Source organism: Saccopteryx bilineata, chromosome 12, assembly GCF_036850765.1.
Source record: "Saccopteryx bilineata isolate mSacBil1 chromosome 12, mSacBil1_pri_phased_curated, whole genome shotgun sequence".
Lineage (NCBI taxonomy): Eukaryota > Metazoa > Chordata > Mammalia > Chiroptera > Emballonuridae > Saccopteryx > Saccopteryx bilineata.
The window spans coordinates 23,879,626-23,904,836 of record NC_089501.1 but is presented as its reverse complement, the minus strand read 5'-3'; the positions used below and the strand labels follow the sequence as shown (position 1 = coordinate 23,904,836).

The window sequence follows — 25,211 nt, the reverse complement described above, 5'->3', positions numbered from 1 at the left end:
CCTAATCTCTTTCCCATGTAATTTCTTAATTAAATTTCTCTAATATCCTCCTACAATGCCCCATATTTCCTAAATTGTAGCTCTCTCATAATCTTTTGCAATATCTGCTTACTTGGCTCTGCCCTTCAAGACAGTGCTTCTGTGGGGGGTTGGCGGGAAGGTTATGTATTTTGTCTTAGATGCTTGCTGTCAATCACAATGCCTGACACATAGTAGGTTTTAATTAAATATTGTTAAATAAATGAAGAAAGGAAGTAAATATGTTCTAGTTATGTAATAATAGAAGGCAACATTTTATTTCATAAAGCTTAAAATTGAATTGGGAGTAATAAAAACTAAAGTCATAAAAAGTTAACTAGAGGATGAGATAACACTGAAGATATAAAATGCTAGTATGTAATTAATTGCTGGAAAAGGATCATAGAAATGAACTATTCTGAGTTTGTTAGAGAAAAATGTCATTACGGATTTATTATTATTTTTTTAATATCCTAATTTGTTCTACAAAGGATTTGTGATGGCTGATAACACTATGTATTGAAGTTAATGAAAAGTATGAACACATCATTAAGGGAAGAGTATGAGAAAATAAGGGAGTTACAAAAATATACACTTGGCCCTGGCCGGTTGGCTCAGTGGTAGAGTGTCGGCCTGGTGTGCAGGAGTTCCGGGTTCAATTCCCAGCCAGGGCACACAGGAGAAGCGCCCATCTGCTTCTCCACCCCTCCCCCTCTCCTTCTTCTCTGTCTCTCTCTTCCCCTCCTGCAGCCAAGGCTCCATTGGAACAAAGTTGGCCCGGGCGCTGAGGATGGCTCTGTGGCCTCTGCCTCAGGCGCTAGAATGGCTCTGGTTGCAACAGAGCAACGCCCCAGATGGGCAGAGCATCGCCCCCTGGTGGGCGTGCTGGGTGGGTCCCAGTTGGGCGCATACGGGAGTCTGTCTGACTGCCTCCCCATTTCCAACTTCAGAAAAATACACACACAAAAAATACACACACACACACACACACACACACACACACACTAAAACTGGAGGAGCAGATACACTAACCTGTCTGCAAAAATGGTCCTTCTTAAAAAATGAACAGTAAGTGTGATGTGCTGGATTTTCATTTTCACTCTTTGCTCAGGAGGTGACTTCTGTGAGGGCATCAGCCTCTCCCTTGTCCTCTGGCTTCTGACTGAATTCAGCCAGTGAAGTCCCCCGGCAGAGAATCAAATAGAGGGAGAAGAGTGAGATCAGAGTATTTCTTTTCTTGTGTTGCCTAGAACTGATTGTGTCTCTGTGCAGATTGCCCCTTTGTTAGAACCTTCTCAAATTATTTTAATTTGGGAGTTCCCTCTGATCTCTTGAGATTTTGATGCAATAGCAGAGTTCCTGAAAGCTAGAATAGATGTCAGTCTTAACAACTGTTATACCTGTTAATGCTACAATAATGTTTTAGGTGGCAGCTATATGTCCAGCAAGGTTCCGAGAGGAGAAGGTTCAATAGAGAAAAATTCAGAAAACAAAAACGAACCTAAAATCTTGTGTTTATATTGTTCACTTTTTACTGTGCTTAAGATGATATAAATTATATTGGAGGTACAGAAAAAAATGATATGTTAAACTCTATAATAATTTTCTAATTTTACTAACATCAACCTTTAGTTTATTTACTGCTTAACTATAAATGGATAATATACCAGATATGTAGTTTTTTTGGGTTGTTCCCTTTTTACTGGGGGTAAATTACCCAGAAATTTTTGCCTTTTTTCTTGCTCTTTCCTGTTGCTCATCTTCTGGCATCTCACTGCTTGCTCTCCATCCATCAGGAGATAGAAGAGAAATATAAATGAGTGGAGAGTTTAGGAAGTTCAGAAGGAGAATGAAGTCCTGAATTAAAATGAAGCTTTTCAGTTTATCTGAGTTGGTCTGCCCTCTATTGCCATAAAGATATGAAGAGAGTTTCAGGCTTGTCAAAAATCAGGAAATAAAACGGACAAAAGTCTTATATTCACAATGATGAAGAGAACCGGGTCAAGCAACAGATATGATGCTCTTGATGTAAAGCCCAGGAGCTCAGACCCTTTGTCTTTGGATCTTGGATTGTATTACAACCTTGTTTTCAGTGCTTACTTAGATCATTGTTGACTCATATAAGCTTAATTCTGTGACCCTGCAAAAATAGATCATAAATCCCAATAGAGAAAGATATGCTTGTAGTGTGACCTTGGAAAGATGAGCTAAAGGTGCTGAGGAAACCATAAATTCAATTTATAATAATAATAAAAATAAGATTGTTTCTACCTTGCCCAGTGGATGAAGTGAAAATCTAATATTTTTCCTGGTACGTGCTGTACGTTTGCCAAGCTTGATTAAATTCCTATTTAGTAGGCAGCTAACAGAGGAACTGAATAAAACCACTTAAAATGAAGCTTTTGACTCCTATGTTGTTCTTCATGATTTAATTCTTCTCTAAGAACTGTATTCACTCTTCTTTTTTCAGGTTCTATTTATGAAATGTTTGGAAATGAATGCTGTTTGTCAACAGGAGAAGTAATTAAAATTACTGGTCTCAATATTAAGAAGATCATAGCTGAAATTTGTGAGCACACTGAAGGTCATGAATCTCCACAACCATTTGAATTGCCTATGAATTTTCCAGGTACAGTATATTGCAACCATTTCTCATTTGTAAAACTGCATTGTTAATAGATATATGCATCTATACTATGGAAAACAATGAAAAAGTGGTAGTTTTTCACTCTAGGGCAGTGGGTGAAAGAATCATAATGCTTATAGTTCAATGATTTTAAGGACTAATACAGGCAAATATTTTCTTTCATTTTAAAATAAACTTCCTTTACTTAGGACTTAATATTTTCTGTAAACAACTATTTAGTGCGTCCCAACTATAAGCACCACTAACTATGTTACCTAAAGTAAAGAAATCAAACATATATTTTCATAAGTTATATAGAACTAATTAATATATATATTAATATGGTAAACCTATAGACCCTCTTTATTCCTATTGCCATTATTCTAGCTCCTTGGATCACCACTAAACAACTTCCCTGCCGAATCTCACTGACAAGTCTGGCTGATTTTCTTTGTCTAGTTAATGGTACTCTGCCTTACAAAATTAGCCCAGCTATGTCTTACAGAAAACTTTCGCTGACCCTCAAACCTAACCTAGGTATCTCTTTTATCACCCCATAGTATGTTGGGCACCTTTGCATGTGCCTTATTTCATTCATTCATGATATTCTTAGTTGTATTAGTCTCTAGACCAGGGGTTGGCAGACCTTTCCAATAAAGGACCAGATAATAAATTTTAGACTTTGCTGCCAAATGGTCTTCATCACAACTACTCCATTCTGATGTTGAATGTAAAGGAAGCTGTAGATAATAATCCAGTGAGCATGATTCATTAACAATATATTGATAAAAACAGGTGGCCATCAGAATTTGGCCTGTGAATTGTAATTCAGTGATCTCTGCTCTAAACTAAAATTTCTTCACAGATAAATTGTAAAGTAAGGACTTTGTATTTCTAGTAACAAGTACATTATATGGCACAGAGAATGTGCTCAATAATTGTTTATTAAGTGAATGATTAGTGGAAGACAAAAATCCATTAAACATTGATAGTATAATGTGACTTATGGTATGATTGAAGTATGCATGGGTTCTATGAGAGTCTTGATAAGAACCATCTAACTCCAGTTAGTCATGTTTAAAAACATGGATTTCTGTGTTACTATATTTGAATCCCAGTTCTGCCACTCTTAGTTGTGTAAATTTGCCAGGTTATTTCTCCTCCTTTCATGTAAAATGAGAACAATAGCGCTATCTATACATCTCCTTGTGTTGTTGGGAAGATTAAACATTGAAGTATATTTAAAGTCCTTAGAATGATACTTAAACAAGGGCTTTAAAATAAATCAGCTTTTATTACCATTATTAACATTATTATTATCATTGGTGAAGTCAAGCAAAGCTTTTTACAAAATATTGTACCTGAGTTGAGATTTGGGGAATAAAAATATGTTAACTATATGAGGAGAGCATTCTTTCAGTGCTCCAATATTCCACGCCTTTCGATTGAAATTTATCTCATTATGTAATTCTAATTGTTTCTTCTTTACCTCATCTTTTATATCAATGACTCTCAAAGTTGACTGCATATTAGAATCGCCCAGAAACCTTAAAAATAATCTTGATTTGCAGGCCACTTGCCAGAGATACATTAATTTATTTGGTCTGGAATAAAGTCTGGTCATGAAGGTTTCCTATAGTTCCCAAGGTGATACTAATGAGCATTCAAGGTTGAGAACCATTGTTTTAAATAAAATTTTTCCTAAGTACTCTAAGTGGATGTATCAACTCTCCTTTTGAATCACTATAGGCTTTCATGCCTTAATCATTGCATTTACTACGTTTTGCATGTAATTGAAGTTATTTGTGTGCTTGTCTTATGAGCACCATCTGCTGAATAGATCACAAGTTTGCTGAGGACTGAATCTGAATCTCAATTATTGCTATAATCCCTGCAGTGTTTAGAAGATGTATAAAATAAATATTTAGCAAATCAAAATAACTAGAATCTTCTGGTAGAAGGAGCATGTTTTATTATAGTAGTTAAAACACTTAGCTTTTGACTAATACTTTAACTTGAGAAATTGCTACTTACAATATCCCTTTGAGCTTTCAGTTTACATAATCATCTTGCTTCAACTGAGCAACAATTTGAAAAACATATAGGCAAAGCTAGTTTTATTGTAAGAATTAGGATTAAAATTAGAGGGTAAAAATATTTGGTGATGATTAGGGTATAGTTTCTCTTTAAAAAAAACAAAACTCCTCCTAGATCATGATAAAACAATTCCAAAATTAGAAGTAATTTGTCTATATCAGCACAAGGCCACTAATGTGTTTTTTTTTTATAAATTTCAAAAGAAAACTCTCTTTTTCCTCTACTCAAAATTTTTAGTTTCAATTTCCAGTTAGATTTTAAACTCAAAGAGTTCAATATATATATATTTTTTTTTTTTTTTTAATTTTTATTTATTTATTTTTTACAGAGACAGAGAGTGAGTCAGAGAGAGGGATAGACAGGGACAGACAGACAGGAACGGAGAGAGATGAGAAGCATCAATCATTAGTTTTTCATTGCGCGTTGCAACACCTTAGTTGTTCATTGATTGCTTTCTCAAATGTGCCTTGACTGTGGGCCTTCAGCAGGCCGAGTAACCCCTTGCTGGAGCCAGCGACCTTGGGTTCGAGCTGGTGGGCTTTTGCTCAAACCATATGAGCCCGCGCTCAAGCTGGTGACCTCAGGGTCTCGAACCTGGGTCCTCTGCATCCCAGTCCGATGCTCTATCCACTGCGCCACCACCTAGTCAGGCACAATATATATTTTTAAGTATCTTTTATTGGGGAATTTTCCCCAAATTTATTTTTTACTGATTTCTAATTTTTTTTTTAAATAAATTTTTATTAATGGTAATGGGATGACATTAATAAATCAGGGTACATATATTCAAAGAAAACATGTCTAGGTTATTTTGTCATCAAATTATGTTGCACACCCCTCGCCCAAAGTCAGATTGTCCTCCGTCACCCTCTATCTAGTTCTCTGTGCCCCTCCCCCTCCCCCTAACTCTCTCCCTCCCTCCCTCCCATGTCCTCCCTCCCCCCCCACCCTTGGTAACCACCACACTCTTGTCCATGTCTCTTAGTCTCATTTTTATGTTCCACCAATGTATGGAATCATGTAGTTCTTGTTTTTTTCTGATTTGCTTATTTCACTCCTTATAATGTTATCAAGATCCCACCATTTTGCCTGATCAGGCGGTGGCGCAGTGGATAGATCGTCGGACTGGGATGCAGAGGACCCAGGTTCAAGACCCTGAGGTCGCCAGCTTGAGCACAGGCTCATCTGGTTTGAGCAAAAAGCTCACCAGCTTGAACCCAAGGTCACTGGCTCGAGCAAGGGGTTACTCAGTCTGCTGAAGGACCATGGTCAAGGCACATGTGAGAAAGCAATCAATGAACAACTAAGGTGTCACAATGAAAAACTGATGATTGATGCTTCTCATCTCTCTCCATTCCTGTCTGTCTGTCCCTATCTATCCCTCTCTCTGACTCTCTCTCTGTCTCAGTAATAAATAAATAAATAAATAAATAAATAAATAAACAAACAAAAAAAAAAAGATCCCACCATTTTGCTGTAAATGATCTGATGTCATCATTTCTTATGGCTGAGTAGTATTCCATAGTGTATATGTGCCACATCTTCTTTATCCAGTCTTCTATTGAAGGGCTTTTTGGTTGTTTCCATGTCTTGGCCACTGTGAACAGTGCTGCAATGAACATGGGGCTACATGTGTCTTCACGTATCAATGTTTCTGAGGTTTTGGGGTATATACCCAGTAGAGGGATTGCTGGGTCATAAGGTAGTTCTATTTGCAGTTTTTTGAGGAACCACCATACTTTCCTCCATAATGGTTGTACTACTTTACAGTCCCACCAACAGTGAATGAGGGTTCCTTTTTCTCCACAGCCTCTCCAACATTTGCTATTACCCGTCTTGTTGATAATAGCTAATCTAACAGGAGTGAGGTGGTATCTCATTGTAGTTTTGATTTGCATTTCTCTAATAACTAATGAAGCTGAGCATCTTTTCATATATCTGTTGGCCATTTGTATCTCTTCCTGGGAGAAGTGTCTGTTCATGTCCTCTTCCCATTTTTTTATTGGATTGTTTGTTTGTTTGTTGTTGAGTTTTATGAGTTCTTTGTAAATTTTGGATATTAGGCCCTTATCTGAGCTGTTGTTTGAAAATATCAGTTCCCATATAGTTGGCTGTCTGTTTATTTTGATATCAATTTCTCTTGCTGAGCAAAAACTTTTAATTCTGATGTAGTCCCATTCATTTATCTTTGCCTTCACTTCTCTTGCCATTGGAGTCAAGTTCATAAAATGTTCTTTAAAACCCAGGTCCATGATTTTAGTACCTATGTCTTCTTCTATGTACTTTATTGTTTCAGGTCTTATATTTAGGTCTTTGATCCATTTTGAATTAATTTTAGTACACGGGGACAGGCTGTAGTCGAGTTTCATTCTTTTGCATGTGGCTTTCCAGTTTTCCCAACACCATTTGTTGAAGAGGCTTTCTTTTCTCCATTGTGTGTTGTTGGCCCCTTTATCAAAGATTATTTGACCATATATATGTGGTTTTATTTCTGGGCTTTCTATTCTGTTCCATTGGTCTGAGTGTCTATTTTTTTGCCAATACCATGCTGTTTTGATTATCGTGGCCCTATAATATAGTTTAAAGTCAGGTATTGTAATGCCCCCAGCTTCATTCTTTTTCCTTAGGATTGTTTTGGCTATTCGGGGTTTTTTATAGTTCCATATAAATCTGATGATTTTTTTGTTCCAGTTCTTTAAAAAATCTCATAGGGATTTTGATGGGAATTGCATTAAATTTGTATATTGCTTTGGGTAATATGGCCATTTTGATTATATTTATTCTTCCTATCCAGGAACAAGGAATATTTTTCCATCTCATTGTATCTTTTTCGATTTCCCTTAACAATGCTTTGTAATTTTCATTATATAGGTCCTTTACGTTCTTTATGTTTATTCCTAGGTATTTTATTTTTTTTGTTGCAATCGTGAAGGGGATTATTTTTTTGAGTTCATTTTCTAATATTTCATTGTTGGCATATAGAAAGGCTATGGACTTTTGTATGTTAATTTTGTATCCTGCGACCTTACTGTATTGGTTTATTGTTTCTAATAATCTTTTTGTGGAGTCCTTCGGGTTTTCGATGTATAGGATCATATCATCAGCAAAAAGTGATAGCTTTACTTCTTCTTTTCCGATATGGATGCCTTTTATTTCTTTGTCTTGTCTGATTGCTCTGGCCAGAACTTCTAGCACCACGTTGAATAAGAGTGGAGAGAGTGGACAACCCTGTCTTGTTCCTGATTTAAGATAGAAAGTCCTCAGTTTTATGCCGTTTAATAGGATGTTGGCTGATGGTTTATCATATATGGCCTTTATCATGTTGAGATATTTTCCTTCTATACCCATTTTGTTGAGAGTCTTAAACATAAAATTGTGTTGTGTTTTATCAAAAGCCTTTTCTGCATCTATTGATAAGATCATGTGGTTTTTGTTCTTTGTTTTGTTGATATGGTGTATTACATTAACCGTTTTGCGTATGTTGAACCATCCTTGAGATTCTGGGATGAATCCCACTTGATCATGATGTATTATTTTTTTAATATGTTGTTGTATTCGGTTTGCCAGTATTTTGTTTAGTATTTTAGCATCTGTATTCATTAGAGATATTGGTCTGTAGTTTTCTTTCTTTGTGCCATCCTTGCCAGGTTTTGGTATGAGGGTTATGTTGGCTTCATAAAATGTGTTTGGAAGTATTGCTTCTTCTTCAATTTTTTGGAAGACTTTGAGTAGAATAGGAACCAAGTCTTCTTTGAATGTTTGATAGAATTCACTAGTATAACCGTCTGGGCCTGGACTTTTATTTTTGGGGAGGTTTTTAATAGTTTTTTCTATTTCCTCCCTGCTGATTGGTCTGTTTAGGCTTTCTGCTTCTTCATGACTCAGTCTAGGAAGGTTGTATTGTTCTAGGAATTTATCCATTTCTTCTAGATTGTTGTATTTGGTGGCATATAATTTTTCATAGTATTCTACAATAATTCTTTGTATTTCTATGATGTCTGTGGTGATCTCTCCTCTTTCATTTTGGATTTTATTTATTTGAGTCCTGTGTCTTTTTTCCTTGGTGAGTCTTGCTAAGGGTTTGTCAATTTTGTTGATCTTTTCAAAGAACCAGCTCCTTGTTTTATTGATTTTTTCTATAGTTTTTCTGTTCTCTATTTCATTTATTTCTGCTCTGATTTTTATTATCTCCTTTCTTCGGCTGGTTTTGGGTTGTCTTTGTTCTTCTTTTTCTAGTTCCTTAAGGTGTGAAGTTAAGTGGTTTACTTCGGCTCTCTCTTGTTTGTTCATATAGGCCTGAAGTGATATGAACTTTCCTCTTATTACTGCTTTTGCTGCGTCCCAGAGATTCTGATATGTCGTATTTTCATTTTCATTTGTCTGTATATATCTTTTGATTTCTGCACTTATTTCTTCTTTGACCCATTCATTTTTTAGAAGTATGTTGTTTAGTTTCCACATTTTTGTGGGTTTTTCCCCCTCTTTTTTGCAGTTGAATTCTAGTTTCAAGGCTTTATGATCAGAAAATATGCTTGGTACAATTTCAATTTTTCTAAATTTGCTGATATTGTCTTTGTGGCCCAACATATGGTCAATTCTTGAGAATGTTCCATGTACACTAGAGAAAAATGTATACTCTGTCGCTTTGGGATGAAGTGTCCTGTAGATGTCTATCATATCCAGGTGTTCTAGTATTTCGTTTAAGGCCACTATATCTTTATTGATTCTCTGTTTGGATGACCGATCTAGAGCCGTCAGCGGTGTATTGAGGTCTCCAAGTATGATTGTATTTTTGTTAGTTTTTGTTTTAAGGTCAATAAGTAGCTGTCTTATATATTTTGGTGCTCCTTGGTTTGGTGCATATATATTAAGGATTGTTATGTCTTCTTGATTCAACTTCCCCTTAATCATTATGAAATGACCATTTTTGTCTCTGAGTACTTTTTCTGTCTTGTAGTCAGCATTATTAGATATGAGTATTGCTACACCTGCTTTTTTTTGGGTGTTGTTTGCTTGGAGTATTGTTTTCCAGCCTTTCACTTTGAATTTGTTTTTATCCTTGTTGCTTAGATGTGTTTCTTGTAGGCAGCATATAGTTGGATTTTCTTTTTTAATCCATTCTGCTACTCTGTGTCTTTTTATTGGTAAGTTTAATCCATTTACATTTAGTGTAATTATTGATACTTGTGGGTTCCCTACTGCCATTTTATAAATTGCTTTCTGTTAGTTTTGTATCTAGTTTGATTCTTCTCTTTTGTTTTTCTATCATTTGTTTTTGTTTGTTTGTGTTCCATACTTCTTTCCTCTGTTGCTACCTTTTTTAAGTCAAGTGTTTTTGTGGTGGTTTTTTTAAGGGTGGTTACCATTAAGTAATGAAAAGGGTACCTACCATATTCATTGTAGTACCCTATCTTATAAGTATTTCTGCACTTCATCGTCCTTTGCTACTGTTAATCTCCATCCTCTCCCCCCTTTTTTTCCTTTGTTGTCACAGTTTAAGTTTGGTTTTATTGTGTTCTTGGTGGAGCTGTTACTTGTGGTGTTGTTTTCTTTTGTTCTTTGAATCTGGTTGGAAAACCCCCCTTAGTATTTCCTGGAGTGGGGGCTTTCTGTTGATAAATTCTCTCATCTTTTCTGTATTTGTGAATGTTTTTATATCTCCTTCATACTTGAAGGATAGCTTTGATGGGTATAGTATTCTTGGCTGAAAGTTCCTCTCTTTCAGGGCTTTAAATATTGGGGTCCACTCTCTTCTAGCTTGTAGAGTTTCTGCTGAGAAATCTGATGATAATCTAATAGGCCTTCCTTTATAGGTTGTACTCTTCTTTTCCCTGGCTGCCTTGAGAATTTTTTCTTTGTCATTGGTTTGTGTCATCTTTATTATGATGTGCCTTGGAGTGGGTTTGTTGGGGTTAAGAAAACTTGGTGTTCTGTTTGCTTCTTGAATTTGAGGCTTTAGTTCCTTCCACAGGCTTGGGAAGTTCTCGTCTATTATTTGTTTGAGTATATTCTCCATTCCATTTTCTTTCTCTTCTCCCTCTGATATACCTATTATTCTTATGTTATTCTTTCTGATGGAGTCAGACAATTCCTGTAGGGCTTTCTCATTTTTTATTATTTTTGAGTCTCTTTCTTCTTCTCTCTGTTGTGCCTCAAGTTGTTTGTCTTCTATTTCACTAATCCTATCTTCAATCTGGGCTGTTCTGTTAGCTAAGCTTGTTACCTCGTTTTTCAGCTCGTGAATTGAGTTTTTCATTTCTGTTTGATTTGTTTTTATAGTTTCAATTTCCTTGGTAATATATTCTTTGTGTTCATTGAGTTGTTTTCTGATCTCCCTATATTGCCTTTCTGTGTTTTCTTGTATATCTCTGAGTATTTTTAACATTTCTATTTTAAATTCTCTGTCATTTAGCTCCAAGGCTTCCAATATGTTAAGTCTTTTCTCCATAGATTTTTCCACATCTATTTGTGTTACCTCTCTTTCTTTTGTATCCATAATATTCGATTTCCTCTTTCTTATCGGCATCTGAGGGTAGTCTTATTGATAGCACTAATTAGAATTAATAAAGAGTAAAAAGAAAAAAAAAAAAAAGGGTTAAACACCCCACAAAAAAAAACAGTAATAATTTATTATTTCCCCCTTTTTTTCTCTCTTCTCTTTTCCTCCTCTCCCCTCCTCAGGGAAATATCATGCCTATAATGGAGGGCCTGATTTGGGGTGAAGAGTTCAAAGGGCAAAAAAAGGGAGTAGGGACCTACTAAATGCAAAAAAAAAAAAAAAAAAAAAAAAAAAAAAGGAAGAAAATCTTAGACAAGCATAAGATGATTTGCTTGTAAGTGATGGTCAACTAAGAGATATAATGAGAGGGATAAGAGGGAACCAGAAAAAAGGACCAAAAAAGAATAATAAAGAAGAAAAATAAAAAGAATAAGTAAAAATCTGTTGTATTAAGTGGAGCGAAGACTAAATACAATGGAGACCTTGGGTTGGGAGGACCCAAAATGCCACAAAAATAAACAAACAAGAGAAAAAAAAATAAAAACAAAAGCAAAAAAGAGAAATAAATCCAAAAAAAAGCCTTGAGTCCCAAATTAACTAATTTGTTCGTGATTGAGGATTATATGGGAGGAAAGTAAAATGAGAAAAGAAAAAACGAATAGAAAGGAAAAAATAAGAAAAAGAGAAAAACGAAGGAAGAAATAAAATAGGAGGAGAAAAAAACAAAATAAAGCAAGACCAAAAAAAAACAAAAGAAGAGAGAGTGAGAGTTAAGTGTTTTGGAGTATAACCTTAAAGGAGGGTGAGGATGAAGAAGAAAAATAAAATGCAACACTCATGGGTAGTGTAGTTCAAGAAAGGGGAAGCATAAGATGGGAAGAGAATAGAAGGACTGAGGTGGAGGAAATAAAGGCAAAAAGATAGAAGAAACAGACAACAACAACAACAACAAAAAAAAATTAGTGGATCAAGTTGTAAAGTCTGTGGGTTTTTCTTGATTTTGAGAGGTTAACTTCTTCCTTTTTCTTTTCTCTCCCTCTTCCTAGTCGGTGACTCTGTACCCCAGGCTCTGCCCCTGTGTCACTCTTAGGTAGGGATTTGCAGTTGATGGGATTCTATGGCTATGTCATATAATTGGCTTTAGTCTTGCTGGAAGTAAAGGCTTGTTGGCGTTTGCAGGGTCCAACGATGAGAGAGTTTGCTTTCCTGGATTCTCTCTCCTAGTCCCCCCTTTCTGAATTAGCAGCCTGGTGATCCAGCTATAAGGCTGCAACTGCTTCTGCCTGGGGAGTAAGAGGCTCAAAGAGCTGGGAAATCCCCAGTCTATCCCCACTCAGTGCAAGGCTTTGGGAAAGGCTCTGACAGTCAGGGCCTCCAGTGTAATCAGGCGGGGGTGGGAGTCAATTGTTGTCAAGGTGACTGTTCAGCGCCTAGCATTTAGTTGGACCTCTCAACCCAGGCTTTCCACACTTTGTAGTCTGTTTTTGCAGGGAAGAAGAGGCACTAGTCTCTGCTTATGACTAGTGTAGTATAGACCTTATTATCTGCCAAGTCCTTCTTGTTAGCGTTTATCCCTGAATATGGAGGCTCTATCAATCAGAAGTTGCCCCCGCCCCTTTAGCGAGAGGCACTAAAAAATATCACGCCTCTTGTCTTGGATCGCTGAACTGAGAGAGATCTTATCAATTAGAACCGAGGGTGCACAGATTTTATGGGTTAAGCTAATTTCAGTGATTGGGTCGCAGCTGTGTTTCTGAAGGTGTTTTAGGCTGCCTGCGCGCGCCCCTCCCCCAACGCTTGATTGTTAGCTTGAATGGCTGGGTGAGGTGCCCCGCCCACGGAGAGAATCTCCCAAGCCTCTCCCGCTCGCCCCGCCGCTGGCAGCTGGACCGCACCAGGCGCAGGATAATGGAGCCCCCTGGGTGTGCGGGCCAGTAGGGCTCCCTGGGCGCGTGGAATGCCCAAGGCACGCGCGCGAATGTGGCGCTCCGGGCACCGGTGGCCGGCGACCCCCACTCGCAGTGTGCGGGCCGCTGGGAACGTCAGCAGTGCTCAACCGGACCGGGCGCGCGCGCGGCGGGTCGTGGCGGCCGCTCGCGGTGCCGGTGGCGGTTCGCGGGGGTTCTCGGGGGTTCGCGGCAGCTCGCGGTCGGCGGCTCGCGGCGGCTTGCGGTTCCCAAGTATATGGGCTGACTCACCGCAGGCGCACTCCCTGGCGGCTTGAGTGAGCGTCGCTGTGGTAGCTTCCTCCACACCCTCGTCTCTCAGATTCAAGTGATAACAGTCCTTTTGCTTTCAGTTTGTGTGGAACTCCGGAATGCTCCGAGGATAAATTTTTCTGTTTCTAGTTGATAAATTTGTTGTGATTTAGGGGAGAGCTGTCGGACGCGCTGCTCACGGCGCCATTTCCGTGACGTCACTCCTCTGATTTCTAATTTGACCTTAAACATGAACAGCTTTCTTATGTCAAAATTTCATAATGTCTTTTTATGGTTTATAGCTGACTTCTTTTTTAGCAATGAATAGTATTTTATTATCTGGATGTACCACTGTTAATTTAGCCATTCACCCACTGAAAAACAACTTGATTGCTTCTATGGTTAGATAATCATCAATAAAGCTGCCGTAAACATTCATATGCAGGGTTTTGTGTGGATACTAGTTTTCAATTTGTTTGGATAAATACTAAGGAGTATGATCACTGGAGCACATGGTAAAGGTATTTTTTCTTCTTCTTCTTTTCCAAGTGAGAGTAGGGGAGATGGAGACACAGACTCCTGCATACACCCTGATTGGGGTCCACCCGGCAACCCCCTGTGTGGGGCTGATGCTCTGCCCAGCTGGGGCCATGCTTGCAATCGAGTTATTTTAAGCTCTTGAAGTGGGGGCTCCATAGAGCCAACCTCTGTGCCCAGGGATGATGCACTCAAACCTATCGAGCCATGGATGAGGGAGGGAAGGAGAGAGAAAAATAGAGAGAAGGGGAGGGGGAGAGGTGGAGAAGATGGTCGCTTTGACTGTGTGCCCTGATGGGGAATCGAACCGGGGAGACCCACATTCCAGGCCAACACTCTACCACTGAGCCAAACAGCCAGGGTCTGGTTTTTAAAAACTGTCAAATTGACCTCCAAAGTATCTGTATGATTTTTCATTCCCACCAACAATTAATGAGAGTTCCTGGTGCTCCACCAGCATTTTGTGTTGTCGGTGTTTTGAATTTTGATCATTCTGATATGCATACATCTATGCTATCTCTTTATTGTTTTAATTTTCAAGTCCTTAATGATAGATATTGTAGAGCATATTTATGCCTATTTGTCATGTGTATATCTTCTTTGATGAGGTGTTTGTTCAGGTCTTTTGCTCACTTTTAAATTAGGCTGTTTGTTTTCTTCTTATTGAATTGTAAGAATTCTTTGTATATTTTGGATCCAAGTTCTTTCTCAGATATGTCTTATAAATATTTTCTACCAGTCTGAATTGACTTCTCATTCTCTTGATTGTATTAGTCACTGAGCAAAATATATAAAAAATTTTTTTTAAAATTTATTTTAGTGAGGAGAAAGAGAGAGAGAGAGAGAGAGAGAGAGAGAGAAGGGGAGATGAACAGAAAGCATCATCTTTCATATGTGCCCTGACTGGGCAAGCCAATGATTTTGAACCATTGACCTCTGCATTCTAGGTCAAAACTTTATCCACTGTGCCACCATAGTTCAGGCAAAAAAAATTTTTTTTAATAAAGTATTTAAAAAAAATTTTTTTATTTAATTTAATTAATTTATTTTTTGTGACAGAGACAGAAAGAGGGACAGACAGGAACAGACAGACAGGAAGGGAGAGAGATGAGAATCATCAATTCTTCCTTGTGGCGCATCAGTTTTTCATTGATTACTTTCTCAGATGTGCCTTGACCGAGGGGCTACAGCAAACCAAGTGACCACTTGCTCAAGCCAGTGACCTTACAGTCAAGCTGGTGAGCCTTGCTTATACCAGAGGAGCCCATACTTAAGTTGGCAATGTTGGGGTTTGAACCTGGATCCTCAGCGTCCCATTTCGATGCTCTGTGCCACCACCTGGTCAGGCTAATAAAGTACTTTTTATCAATCATTTCTCTAATAGATTTTTGCCTTTAGAGTCATATCTAAAAAGTTATTGTAAACACACAAAAAAAGTCATTTTAAACCCAAAGGCATCTATTATATTTTTTGCTATGTTATCTTCTAGGAGACTTATAGACATATTTTACATTTAAGTCTGTAATCCATTTTGAGTCACTTTTTGTGAAGTGTGTTAAGGTCTGGCTCTAAATGCCCCCCCCCCTTTTCTCATGTGGTTGTCCATCTGTTCCAGCACCATTTGTTGAAAATACTGTCCTTGTTCCATTGCATTGTGTTTGTTCCTTTAAAGATCAGTTGACTATATGTATACAAATCTATTTCTGGGCTCTTCGTCCTGCTCCATTGATCTATTTGTTTATTCTTTCACTAATACTACACTGCCCTGATTAGTACAGATTTATAGTAAGTCTTGATATTGAATAGTTTCAGTTTCTCTGACTTTGTTCTTCTCCTTCAACATTGTGTTGGTTAGTCTGAGTCTTTTCTCTCTATTCAGGGTGGGGTAAGTGTAGGTTTACAGCTGTGAATACATAAATCACAGAGTTTATTCTTGCATTATTATGTATTACTTATTTTATTATTTTCCATATAAACAACTAGAAAGTTACTTTTTCCCCACCTTGTATATAAACTATAGAATCAGTTCGTCAATATCCATAAACTAGCCCTGCCTGGATAGCTCGGTTAGTTAGCACATTGTCCCCAAGTGCAGAGGTTGCCAGTTTAATCCCTGGTCAGGGGACATAAAGGGATGGATCAATGTTCCTGTCTTTCTCTTTCCCTCTCCCTTTCTCCCTCTAAAATTAATAAAATAAAAATTTAAAATATTCATAAATTAATTTACTGAGATTTTGTTTGGCATTGCATTGAATCTTTAGAAGCAGTTGTGAAGAACTGACATCATAACAATATTGAGTCTTCCTATCCATATACATGGAATATCTCTTTATTATTTTTTCATTCATTAATTTTTATTCATCAGAGTTTTGTAATATTTTTCAGAAAGATCTTGCACATATATTGTTAGACTAATACCTATTTTATTTTAGGAGTGCTAATGTAAATGAAACTGTGTTTTTAATTTCAAATTCCACTTGCTCATTGCTAGTATATATGGTGATTGACTTTTGTACATTAATCTTATATTCTGAAATCCTGCTATACTTGTTAGATCTAGTTTTGTAGTTAATTTTTCAAGACAATCATATTATCACTGAACAATTTATTATGTTCTTCTCAATCAATATAATTTTACTTTCCTTTTTTAATCTTACTTATTTTATCTTATTCTATTTTATCTCATTAAGTAGAATTTTTAGTGTGTTGTTGAAGGAGTGATGAGAGGGCACATCTTAGCCTTGTTCCTGATCTTAGTAGGAAAGCTTTTAGCTTCTCACTATGAAATATGGTGTTAGCTGTAAGTTTCTTATAGATATTTTTATTGAATTGAGGGAGTTCTTCTCTATTCCTAATTTGCTGAGAGAATTTGTTTTTTTGATCATGAATGGATGTTGAGTTTTATCAAATGCTTTTTCTGCATATTTCGATATGATAATTTGATTTTTCTTTTAACCTGTTAACGTGATGGATTATATTAATTAACTTTGAAATGTTCAGCTGTCCTTGTATAATGTGATAACTACCACTTGATTGTAGTACATAATTTTTTTTCATTTTTAGATTCAATTTATTAATATTTTGTTGAGGATTTTGCATCTAATTTATGAGAGACATTGGTCTGTAGTTTTGTTTGTTTTCTTGTTGTTTACTTGTAATATCTTTGCCTATGTTTTGTACTAGAATAATGCTGGTCTCATAGAATGAGAATACTAAGTATTCTCTTTATTTCTGTCTTCTAAAAGATACCATATAAAATTGGTGTAATTTCTTTTCTAAATGTTGCGTAGAAATTAACAGTGAACCCATCGGGGCTTAGTGTTTTGTTTTGTTTTTTTATAAGTTTATTAATTATTAAGTCAACTTCATTAGTAGATAAAGGCCATTCAAATTGTCTATTTTTGTGTGAATTTCAACTCTTTGTGTGTTTTGAGAAATTAGTCTTTTTTTTTTATCTAGGATATCAAATTTAAAACATAGAGTTGTTTGAAATATTCCCTTATCTTTTTAATACTCATGGGATCCATAGCAATGTCTTCTCTTTAACTTCTGTTATTAGTAATTTGTGTTCTCTCTCTTTCTCTTTTCTATTTAGTCTGGCTAGAGGCTGATCTATGTTATTGGTCTTGCCAAAAGCAAACTTTGGTTTTGTTGATACTCTTTACTGATTTACTATTTTTTAATTTCATCCATTTCTATTGTAATTTTTCTTTTCTTCTACTTTCTTTTTATTTAATTTGCTCTTTTTTTAGTTTTATAATATGAAAACTTAGATGATTGATTTTAGGTATTACTCCTTTTCTGAAGTATGCATTCAGTTCAATTTTCCCTAAGTACAATTCTCTTCTTATTCCACAAATTTTTATGTTGTATTTTTATTCTCATTTAGTTAAAACTATTTAAAAACTTTTCTTGAGATTTCTTCTTTGACTGCAAACATCTTGGTTTACTTTTCATGTATTTGGGGATTTTCCAGTTATTTTTCTGTAATTGAGTTTTAGTTTAATTTTATTGCAGTCTGAGAGCAAACATTATATAATTTCTATTCTTTTAAATTATTTAAGGTGTTTTTTACGTACTAGGATGTAATCTATCTTGATAAATATTCAGTGTGGGCTGGAGAAGTATGTATAATTTGCTGTTGTTGGATAGTCTATAGATGTCTATTATATATACTGAATAATGGTGCTATTGAGTTCAACTATATACCCTTCCTGTTTTCTGACTGTTGGATCTAACCTTTCTAATAGCAGGCCATTAAAATATTCAATTATGGTACTGGACTTAAATATTTCTCCCTGTAGTTCTATTAGTTGTTGCTTGAAGTGGGTAGATACATATACATTAAAGATTATTATATTTTCTTGAAGTAGTGACCCTTTAACTTTTATGCAATACCCTTTTTATCTTTGATGAAGCAATAACTTCCAAACTCCTTAAATGCCAAGACAGAAACAAAAATGTTTAATGTGTTTAAAATACATATATGTAAATTTTAGAGGTTTTTTCCCCAGTGGTTACCTGGAGATTACAATTAATGTTTTAATTTATAACAATTGAGTTTAGATTATTATAAATAATTAATTGAATTTCAATACCATATAACATTTGGCTTCTCTGTAACATCATCCCCCTATTTTGATAATTTTTATTATCATAAAAATTACATCTTTATGCATTGTGTGCCCATCAACACAGATTTATAATTATTCTTTATGTATTTATCTTTCAAGTAAGATAAAGAAAAAGAAGATTTGAAACAAAAATGGACATTTAAACTTTTGTATTTACCTCCATAGTTACCTTTTCTGGTACTCTTTATTTCTTCACATAGGTCAGAGTTACTGTCGTATGTCCTTTCAGCCCAAAGAGCTCCCTTCAGTATTTTTTGTAGGGCAGATTTGATTGTGACAGATTCTCTCAGTTTCTGTTTTTTGGGGAAATTTTTAATTTTCTCCTTCATTTTCAAAGGATATTTTTCTAGATAGAGAATTTTTGGTGACTAGTCCATTTTATACAATACTTGAAAAGTATTATCCCAGTGGTTTCTATCTCCATGGTTTCTGAGTAGAAATTAGCTTTTAATCTTGTTGAGAAATTCTTGTACCATGATGAGTCTTTTCTTTTTTAATCCTTTTTGAACTCCCAATTTGTCTTTGATTATTAACTGTTTGATAATGATGTGTCCAGGCATGAATCTCTGAGTTTATGCTACCTGTAATATGGTTAATTTCTTAAATGTGTGTGTTATTTTTTTCATAAAGTTTTGGAAGTTTTTTGCAATTATTTCTTCAAATATTCATTCTCTATCTTTCTCTTCTCTTTCTTCTTCTTTTGGCACACTCATTATTCATAGGTTGAGATGCTATATGGTGTTTCATAGGTCTTTGATATTGATAATTTTTCTTTATACTTTTTTTTTTCCTGTTTCTCAGACTGGATAAGTTAAATTGACCTGTTTTCAAATTTCATTTATATTTTTTATTTGGTAACACTTTAATTTTACACTTTCTTTTAGTTCTGTAGACATAGTTTTTTTTTAATTCTTTGAAAACATATATTTAAAAGAGCTGATCTAAATTCTTTCTCTAGGAGTCCAGTGCTTGGACTTCCTCAGGGACAGTCTTTTTATTTTTAAGATTTTTTTTTTATATTTTATTTATTGATTTTTGGAGAGAGAGGAGTGAGAGAGAAAGAGAGAGACAGAGAGAAGGGGGAGGAGCAGGAAGCATCAACTCCCATATGTGCCTTGACCAGGCAAGCCCAAGGTTTCGAACCAGCAACCTCAGTGTTCCAGGTCGACGCTTTATCCCACTGCGCCACCACAGGTCAGGCAGGGACAGTCTTTTTTGATTCTCTTTTTTACATTGTATATTGGCCATATATATATTTTTTTACTTTGCCTAGCTCTTAATTTGTTGTTGAAAACTGGATGTTTTAAACAATATAATGTGTTAACACTAGAAATCTAATTATTATTCTTCAGGGACTGTTATTACTAGTTATTAAGTGACTGATCTAAATTTATAATGTCTGCATTCTTGTCATGTATGGCTACTGAAGATTGCTCAGCTGGTTTAGTGGATAATTAATTTATAGACCGAGATTTCCTTAAACAACTGGAAACAAGAAGTGTCTAAGTATTTTTGAGAAGTTCTGTGTTCATTTGGGGGCATATTTTCTATATTCAGTGGGGCCGTTAAAAATAAAAATTAAAAGAACTCTTGCTTAGTTTTTTTTTTTTTTCCTCCTCTTGTAGAGCTTAAATGTAAGCCAGAATTGAGAGCTTGGGACCTTGTCAATCTTTCCTGAATATGCAGAGTTCTGGGCATGTGTATAGTTCCTTATATGTCTGTGGTTTCTAGATTCCCAGTAATAGGTTGGAACTTCACAATGTCCTTAGGGACATTTCATCCCTCTGCTTTTCCTTTTACACTGTTTGGTTATCCTATTGTTTTTTCCCAATTGTTTTTGCAACATTGGAGGCAGTCAAAACAGTTAAATAATTGCCTCTCGTTGTTTTTGACAAATGCTCTAGGAAAAGTCTTTTCCCACTGAGTGAGCTCAATATAAAATTACATATAGACAGTGTTGCAAGTTGAATCTTCCAGACATGTCAGATAATGACAGTTCTGTGAGAATGAGTTTTAAAGGAACTCCAACTGCTTTCTGCTCCCTCCTGTGACTGCGAGGCTGCCTGTTTTACATTATTGTTGGCTGTTGGTTTTCATGGATACTGAGAGTTGAAGAGAGTGGGAAGAGTGGAAGTACAAGTTCAAATGCCACAAAGTTTGCTGTTCTTAAAAAATTTGGCCAAGTTTTCTTCAATAAATGTTTCCAGATTGCTGTAATACTTGGGTTAATTTTCAGAATTCTGAAAAAATTAATTCTGAAATACAACTTTTACTAATTTTTTATTCTTTTAATAGAGGAGAAAAATTTCAAAGATTTTTATTCTACCATTTTTGCTAACATCACCCACCCTTCTGTATTTAAAGTATATTAACACAGATCCTTAATTTCTCTTGGAAATGAAAAAGTTTTGATAAAGATGTCTATAACCTTGGCAAGGGTACCCATAATGATTCCTTTGTAAATAAAGATGCTCTACTGCAGAGATTCCCAGCCTTTGCCAGTAAATGTAACTTTATAGACGTAGCTTCAATAAATGGGAACTTTCAAGAAAAGAAATCTTTGCAGGAATTTGACAAGGACATTTTCAGGCACAAACTAGAAATTGATTTTTTATTAGAATGTGATTGGTGAATTAAACTTGCAATATGTACCACTAGATGCATTTTATATTAATGTTATGTTTTCATATGTCTTTATTTTGTCATCTCAAGAAAATGTCTGTTAAAAAAAAAAGGCAATCAGTTTGTTATAGAAATAAACATACTGCTTTAGAAGCACAATTTGTTCTTATAGAAACAGCCCTTTTCATTGAGCCTTTTTATGAGCTAGAAAACATGCTATTCTTGCCAAACACAACAAAAATATATTCTGATATGTGGTAGTTAATTACATTATCCCCATAGATCGAGAAATCATGTAATTTAATGTTTCAGTTACTTTAAAATTCTAAATTTCTGGATTACTTCCTGGAAAGATTTAATTCTCTTAGAAGTGTTATAATATTATTTTAAAATGTATTCTTAGTAGAAATGAGAAATAATTCATAAAAAAATATTTTAATATATTTTCTGATGAACAGATTTCCCCCAAAACATCAAGTTTACATTTTTTGTTTGTTTGTTTTTAGTAAGAGAGACAGGGACAGAGAGAGGGACGGACACACAGGAAGGGAGAGAGATGAGAAGCATCAATTCTTCATTGCAGCACCTTAGTTGTTCACTGATTGCTTTCTCACTCGTGCCTTGACCAGAGGTCTACAGCTGAGCCAGTGACCCCTTGCTCAAGCAAGTGACCTTGGGCTCAATCCAGCACCTATGGGGTCATGTCAAGTTCCTACTCAAACCATCATCCCTGAACTCAGGCTGCTGAGCTCTTGCTGAGGCTGGATAAGTCTGTGCTCAAGCTGGCAAACTGGGGTTTTAGAACCCGAGTCCTCTGTGTCCCAGGCCAACGCTCTATCCACTGTGCCACCAAGTTTACATGTTTCTAAAGCATACATTCAAGGAGGCTCTGGTTGAGTCTTTAAAACCAACATTAAAATTACTAGGCTAGATTGAAAATATTTTTTATTTGAATTTTTAGATCATGCTGTATAAACTTTATTACTGTGTAGGAATTAATTGCTGGAATAAGACCCATGTAAGAAATGTGATAATATAGCTTAGAGATGACACAATCTTTACTACCCTATACACTACTTTCCCATACTGTATACTCAAATGAGAATCCTCATGAGAAGACAGACACTGTTCTAAACACTTTCTCATATAATATTGTGCTAAACACACTCACACATATATTACTAATTGAATTTACATTTTATGAGTAAACAGAGTTATAGAGTGACCAAATAACTTGCCCAAGATCACACAATAAGTGGTTACATTTAGTCTACACTAGCACGGTATGAAAGAATTATAATGTAAGACTGTACATTCATGTTCATTCATCAAAATTTATTTATGTGCTGGTCCAGTGGCTTCAGTTCCTTAGCCCATTGTCCACTCAATAAGGTTCCATGAGTGAGTGATCTGAACAAGCCCAAGATGTAAACCATAGTCTTTTATAACATAATCTCAGAAGTGACATGCCATTTCTTCTGCCATCTAGTCATATACAGCATAGTGATATTACAGGTCAGTAATGGTCCACATAAATGAGAGTGGTTGCATAAGATTATAATGGAACTGGAAAATTCCTATCACCTAGTGATGCAGTAGAGTAATGCATTACTCATGTGTCTATGGTGATGCTGGTACAAACAAACCTACTGCACTGACAGCAATATAAAAGAGTAGCGCATAGAATTTATGTATGCAGCTCCAGCAAATGGAAACTTCTGATGATCTGGATTGAAGATCAGACACAGAAATGTGTCCCTCACAGCAGCATGATGATCATAGCCAAAACAAAACATTTGTTTGTGATGTTGGAAGAAAAGTTTGGACCTGATTATCATGTTGAATTTAGCTCTGAGAGGTTTAAATGATTAAAGAATCATTATTTATTACATACTAGAAAAGTATGTGGTAAGTCCACAAGTGCTAATAATGTGAAGGCAGCTGAATATGTTTAGGAAGCTCTAAATAAGCAGATATGGAGAAAAGTCACCTGGCAGAGCAAATAGTCAATATAGAGAAAAACTCCCTATTCTGAAGTGAATGCTTGAACCATCTTTCACTCATAAGAGGCCAAGTCAATGCCAGGTTTCTAGGCTTTTAAAGACAGCATAACAGTCTTGCTTGAGGGTAATGTTGCAGGCTACAAATTGAACCCTTTGTGATCTGACATAGTGAGATCCCAGGGTTTTCAAGTGTATCAAACAGCACACTCTGCATTGTACTGCAGGAACAATAAGAAGTCACAGGTGACCCAGCTTCTCTTCCAAGATGTCTTCCTGAATTGCTATTCCAACAAAATGGAGAAGTACTATCTGTAAAAATAGACCTTTTGTACCTTTTTCTCATTGTTGATAATGCTCTCGGACAGTATCCTTTTATTGGTGACCTTTATTCCAATATCAAAATGGTATTTCTCCTTCCAAATGCCACCTCTTTGACACAGCTTTTAAGGCCTACTTTGTGAGGAGAATGTTTGCTGTGACTGGGGAACCCACTGAGGAGGCACTGATACAAGCCTAGAAGGATTACCACACTTATGACTACATTAGAAACCTTTCTTGGGCATTGGGTGGTATCACCTGGGATTATATGAATGGCATCTGGAAGAAAACAGTCAAGAGGTTTGTCCAGAATGTCAAAGGATTAGCACAGGATGAGGAGGATGCAAAAATCAATAAAACTGGGATTAAGAAGACAAATTTAATCTGGGTGTGGATAGGATAACATTGAGGAGCTTTGAGGGTGGTTCTTGAGGAGTTGTTGGACACAGATTGGGAAAGTATGACAAAAAGAAGAAAAAGAAAATAAAAATTCAGAAGTAAAAGAAGAGCCCTGAAGGAAATTTTCAATGAAGGGATTAGCAAAAGCGATAGCAAACCTCAACAGGTTCCTTAAAAAGTTTGAAAACATGGAAACCAATGCCTAAAAGTTTTAATTAATAAACAGGAATGGTTATAGTACATTATCTGTTTATAAGTAAATATATAACAAAAGAAACAAACAAAGCAGACCACCATGGGCATATTTCTGAAAAGAGGGACACTTCAGGCAAGTCCCTCTGCAGGTGTTCCAGAAAGAAACATTGTTATAACAGGAGATGACAGCTCCATGCATGGTATCACCCCTGAAGACTTTCTGATGGGACAAGAGGTGGAGGTAGAAGACAATGATATTGATGACCCTGACCCTGTGGAGGTCTGGGCTAATCTGTGTGTTTTTGCCTTCGTTTTCAACAAAAAATTAAAAATAAATAAATAGAAAATCTTATAGAATAAAGATACAAAGAAAATTAATTTTTGTCATTTAGACAGGGTGTTTGTAGTTTAAGCTGTGTTATTATAAAAGACTCAAAGAGTAAAAAAAAAGTTAAAAGTTTATAAAATTTAAAAAGTGATAGTAAGCTAAGGTTCATTTATTAGTGAAGAAAGAAAAATATTTTTTTAATAAATTTAACACAGCCTAAGTGTATATACAGGGCTTACAGAGTCTGCAATAGTGCCCAGTCCCGTCCTCGGCCTTCACAGTCTCTCGTCACTCACTGAATCACTCGAGCAACTTTCAGCCTGGAAGCTCCATTCATGGTAAAAAGGCCCTTTATGAGTGAACCATTTTTTGTCTTTTATACTGTATTTTTACTGTACCTTTTCTATATTTAGGATAAGTTTAGATACACAATTACCATTATGTTACAATTACATACAGTATTTAATACAGTAATATGCTGTGCAAATTTGTAGCCTAGGAGAAACAGACCCTACCATATAGCCTGGGTGTGTAGCAGGCTATACTATCAGGGTTTGTGTTAGTGCACTCTGTGATGTTCTTATAATGAGGAAATCACCTGATGATGCACTTCTCAGAAGGTATGCTTGTCATTAAGCCATGGACAACTGTATTCTTTTGATCACACAGGCAATGCTCATGCACTCTGGGAAGGGACTGCACAAACATGTGACCGTCAGGAGGCAGAATCACTGGGG

The 25,211-nt window shown here is 36.0% G+C and overlaps 1 protein-coding gene across 1 annotated transcript in view; it reads left to right on the top strand.

The window, feature by feature from the left end:
- The window catches only part of THEMIS (thymocyte selection associated), a 204,718-nt gene that overhangs the window by 38,561 nt on the left and 140,946 nt on the right, over window positions 1-25,211 (top strand). The window contains exon 2 of the mRNA XM_066248424.1: window positions 2,489-2,647. Coding sequence (XP_066104521.1) covers window positions 2,489-2,647 — 159 coding nt within the window. The remainder of the gene's footprint in view (window positions 1-2,488; window positions 2,648-25,211) is intronic.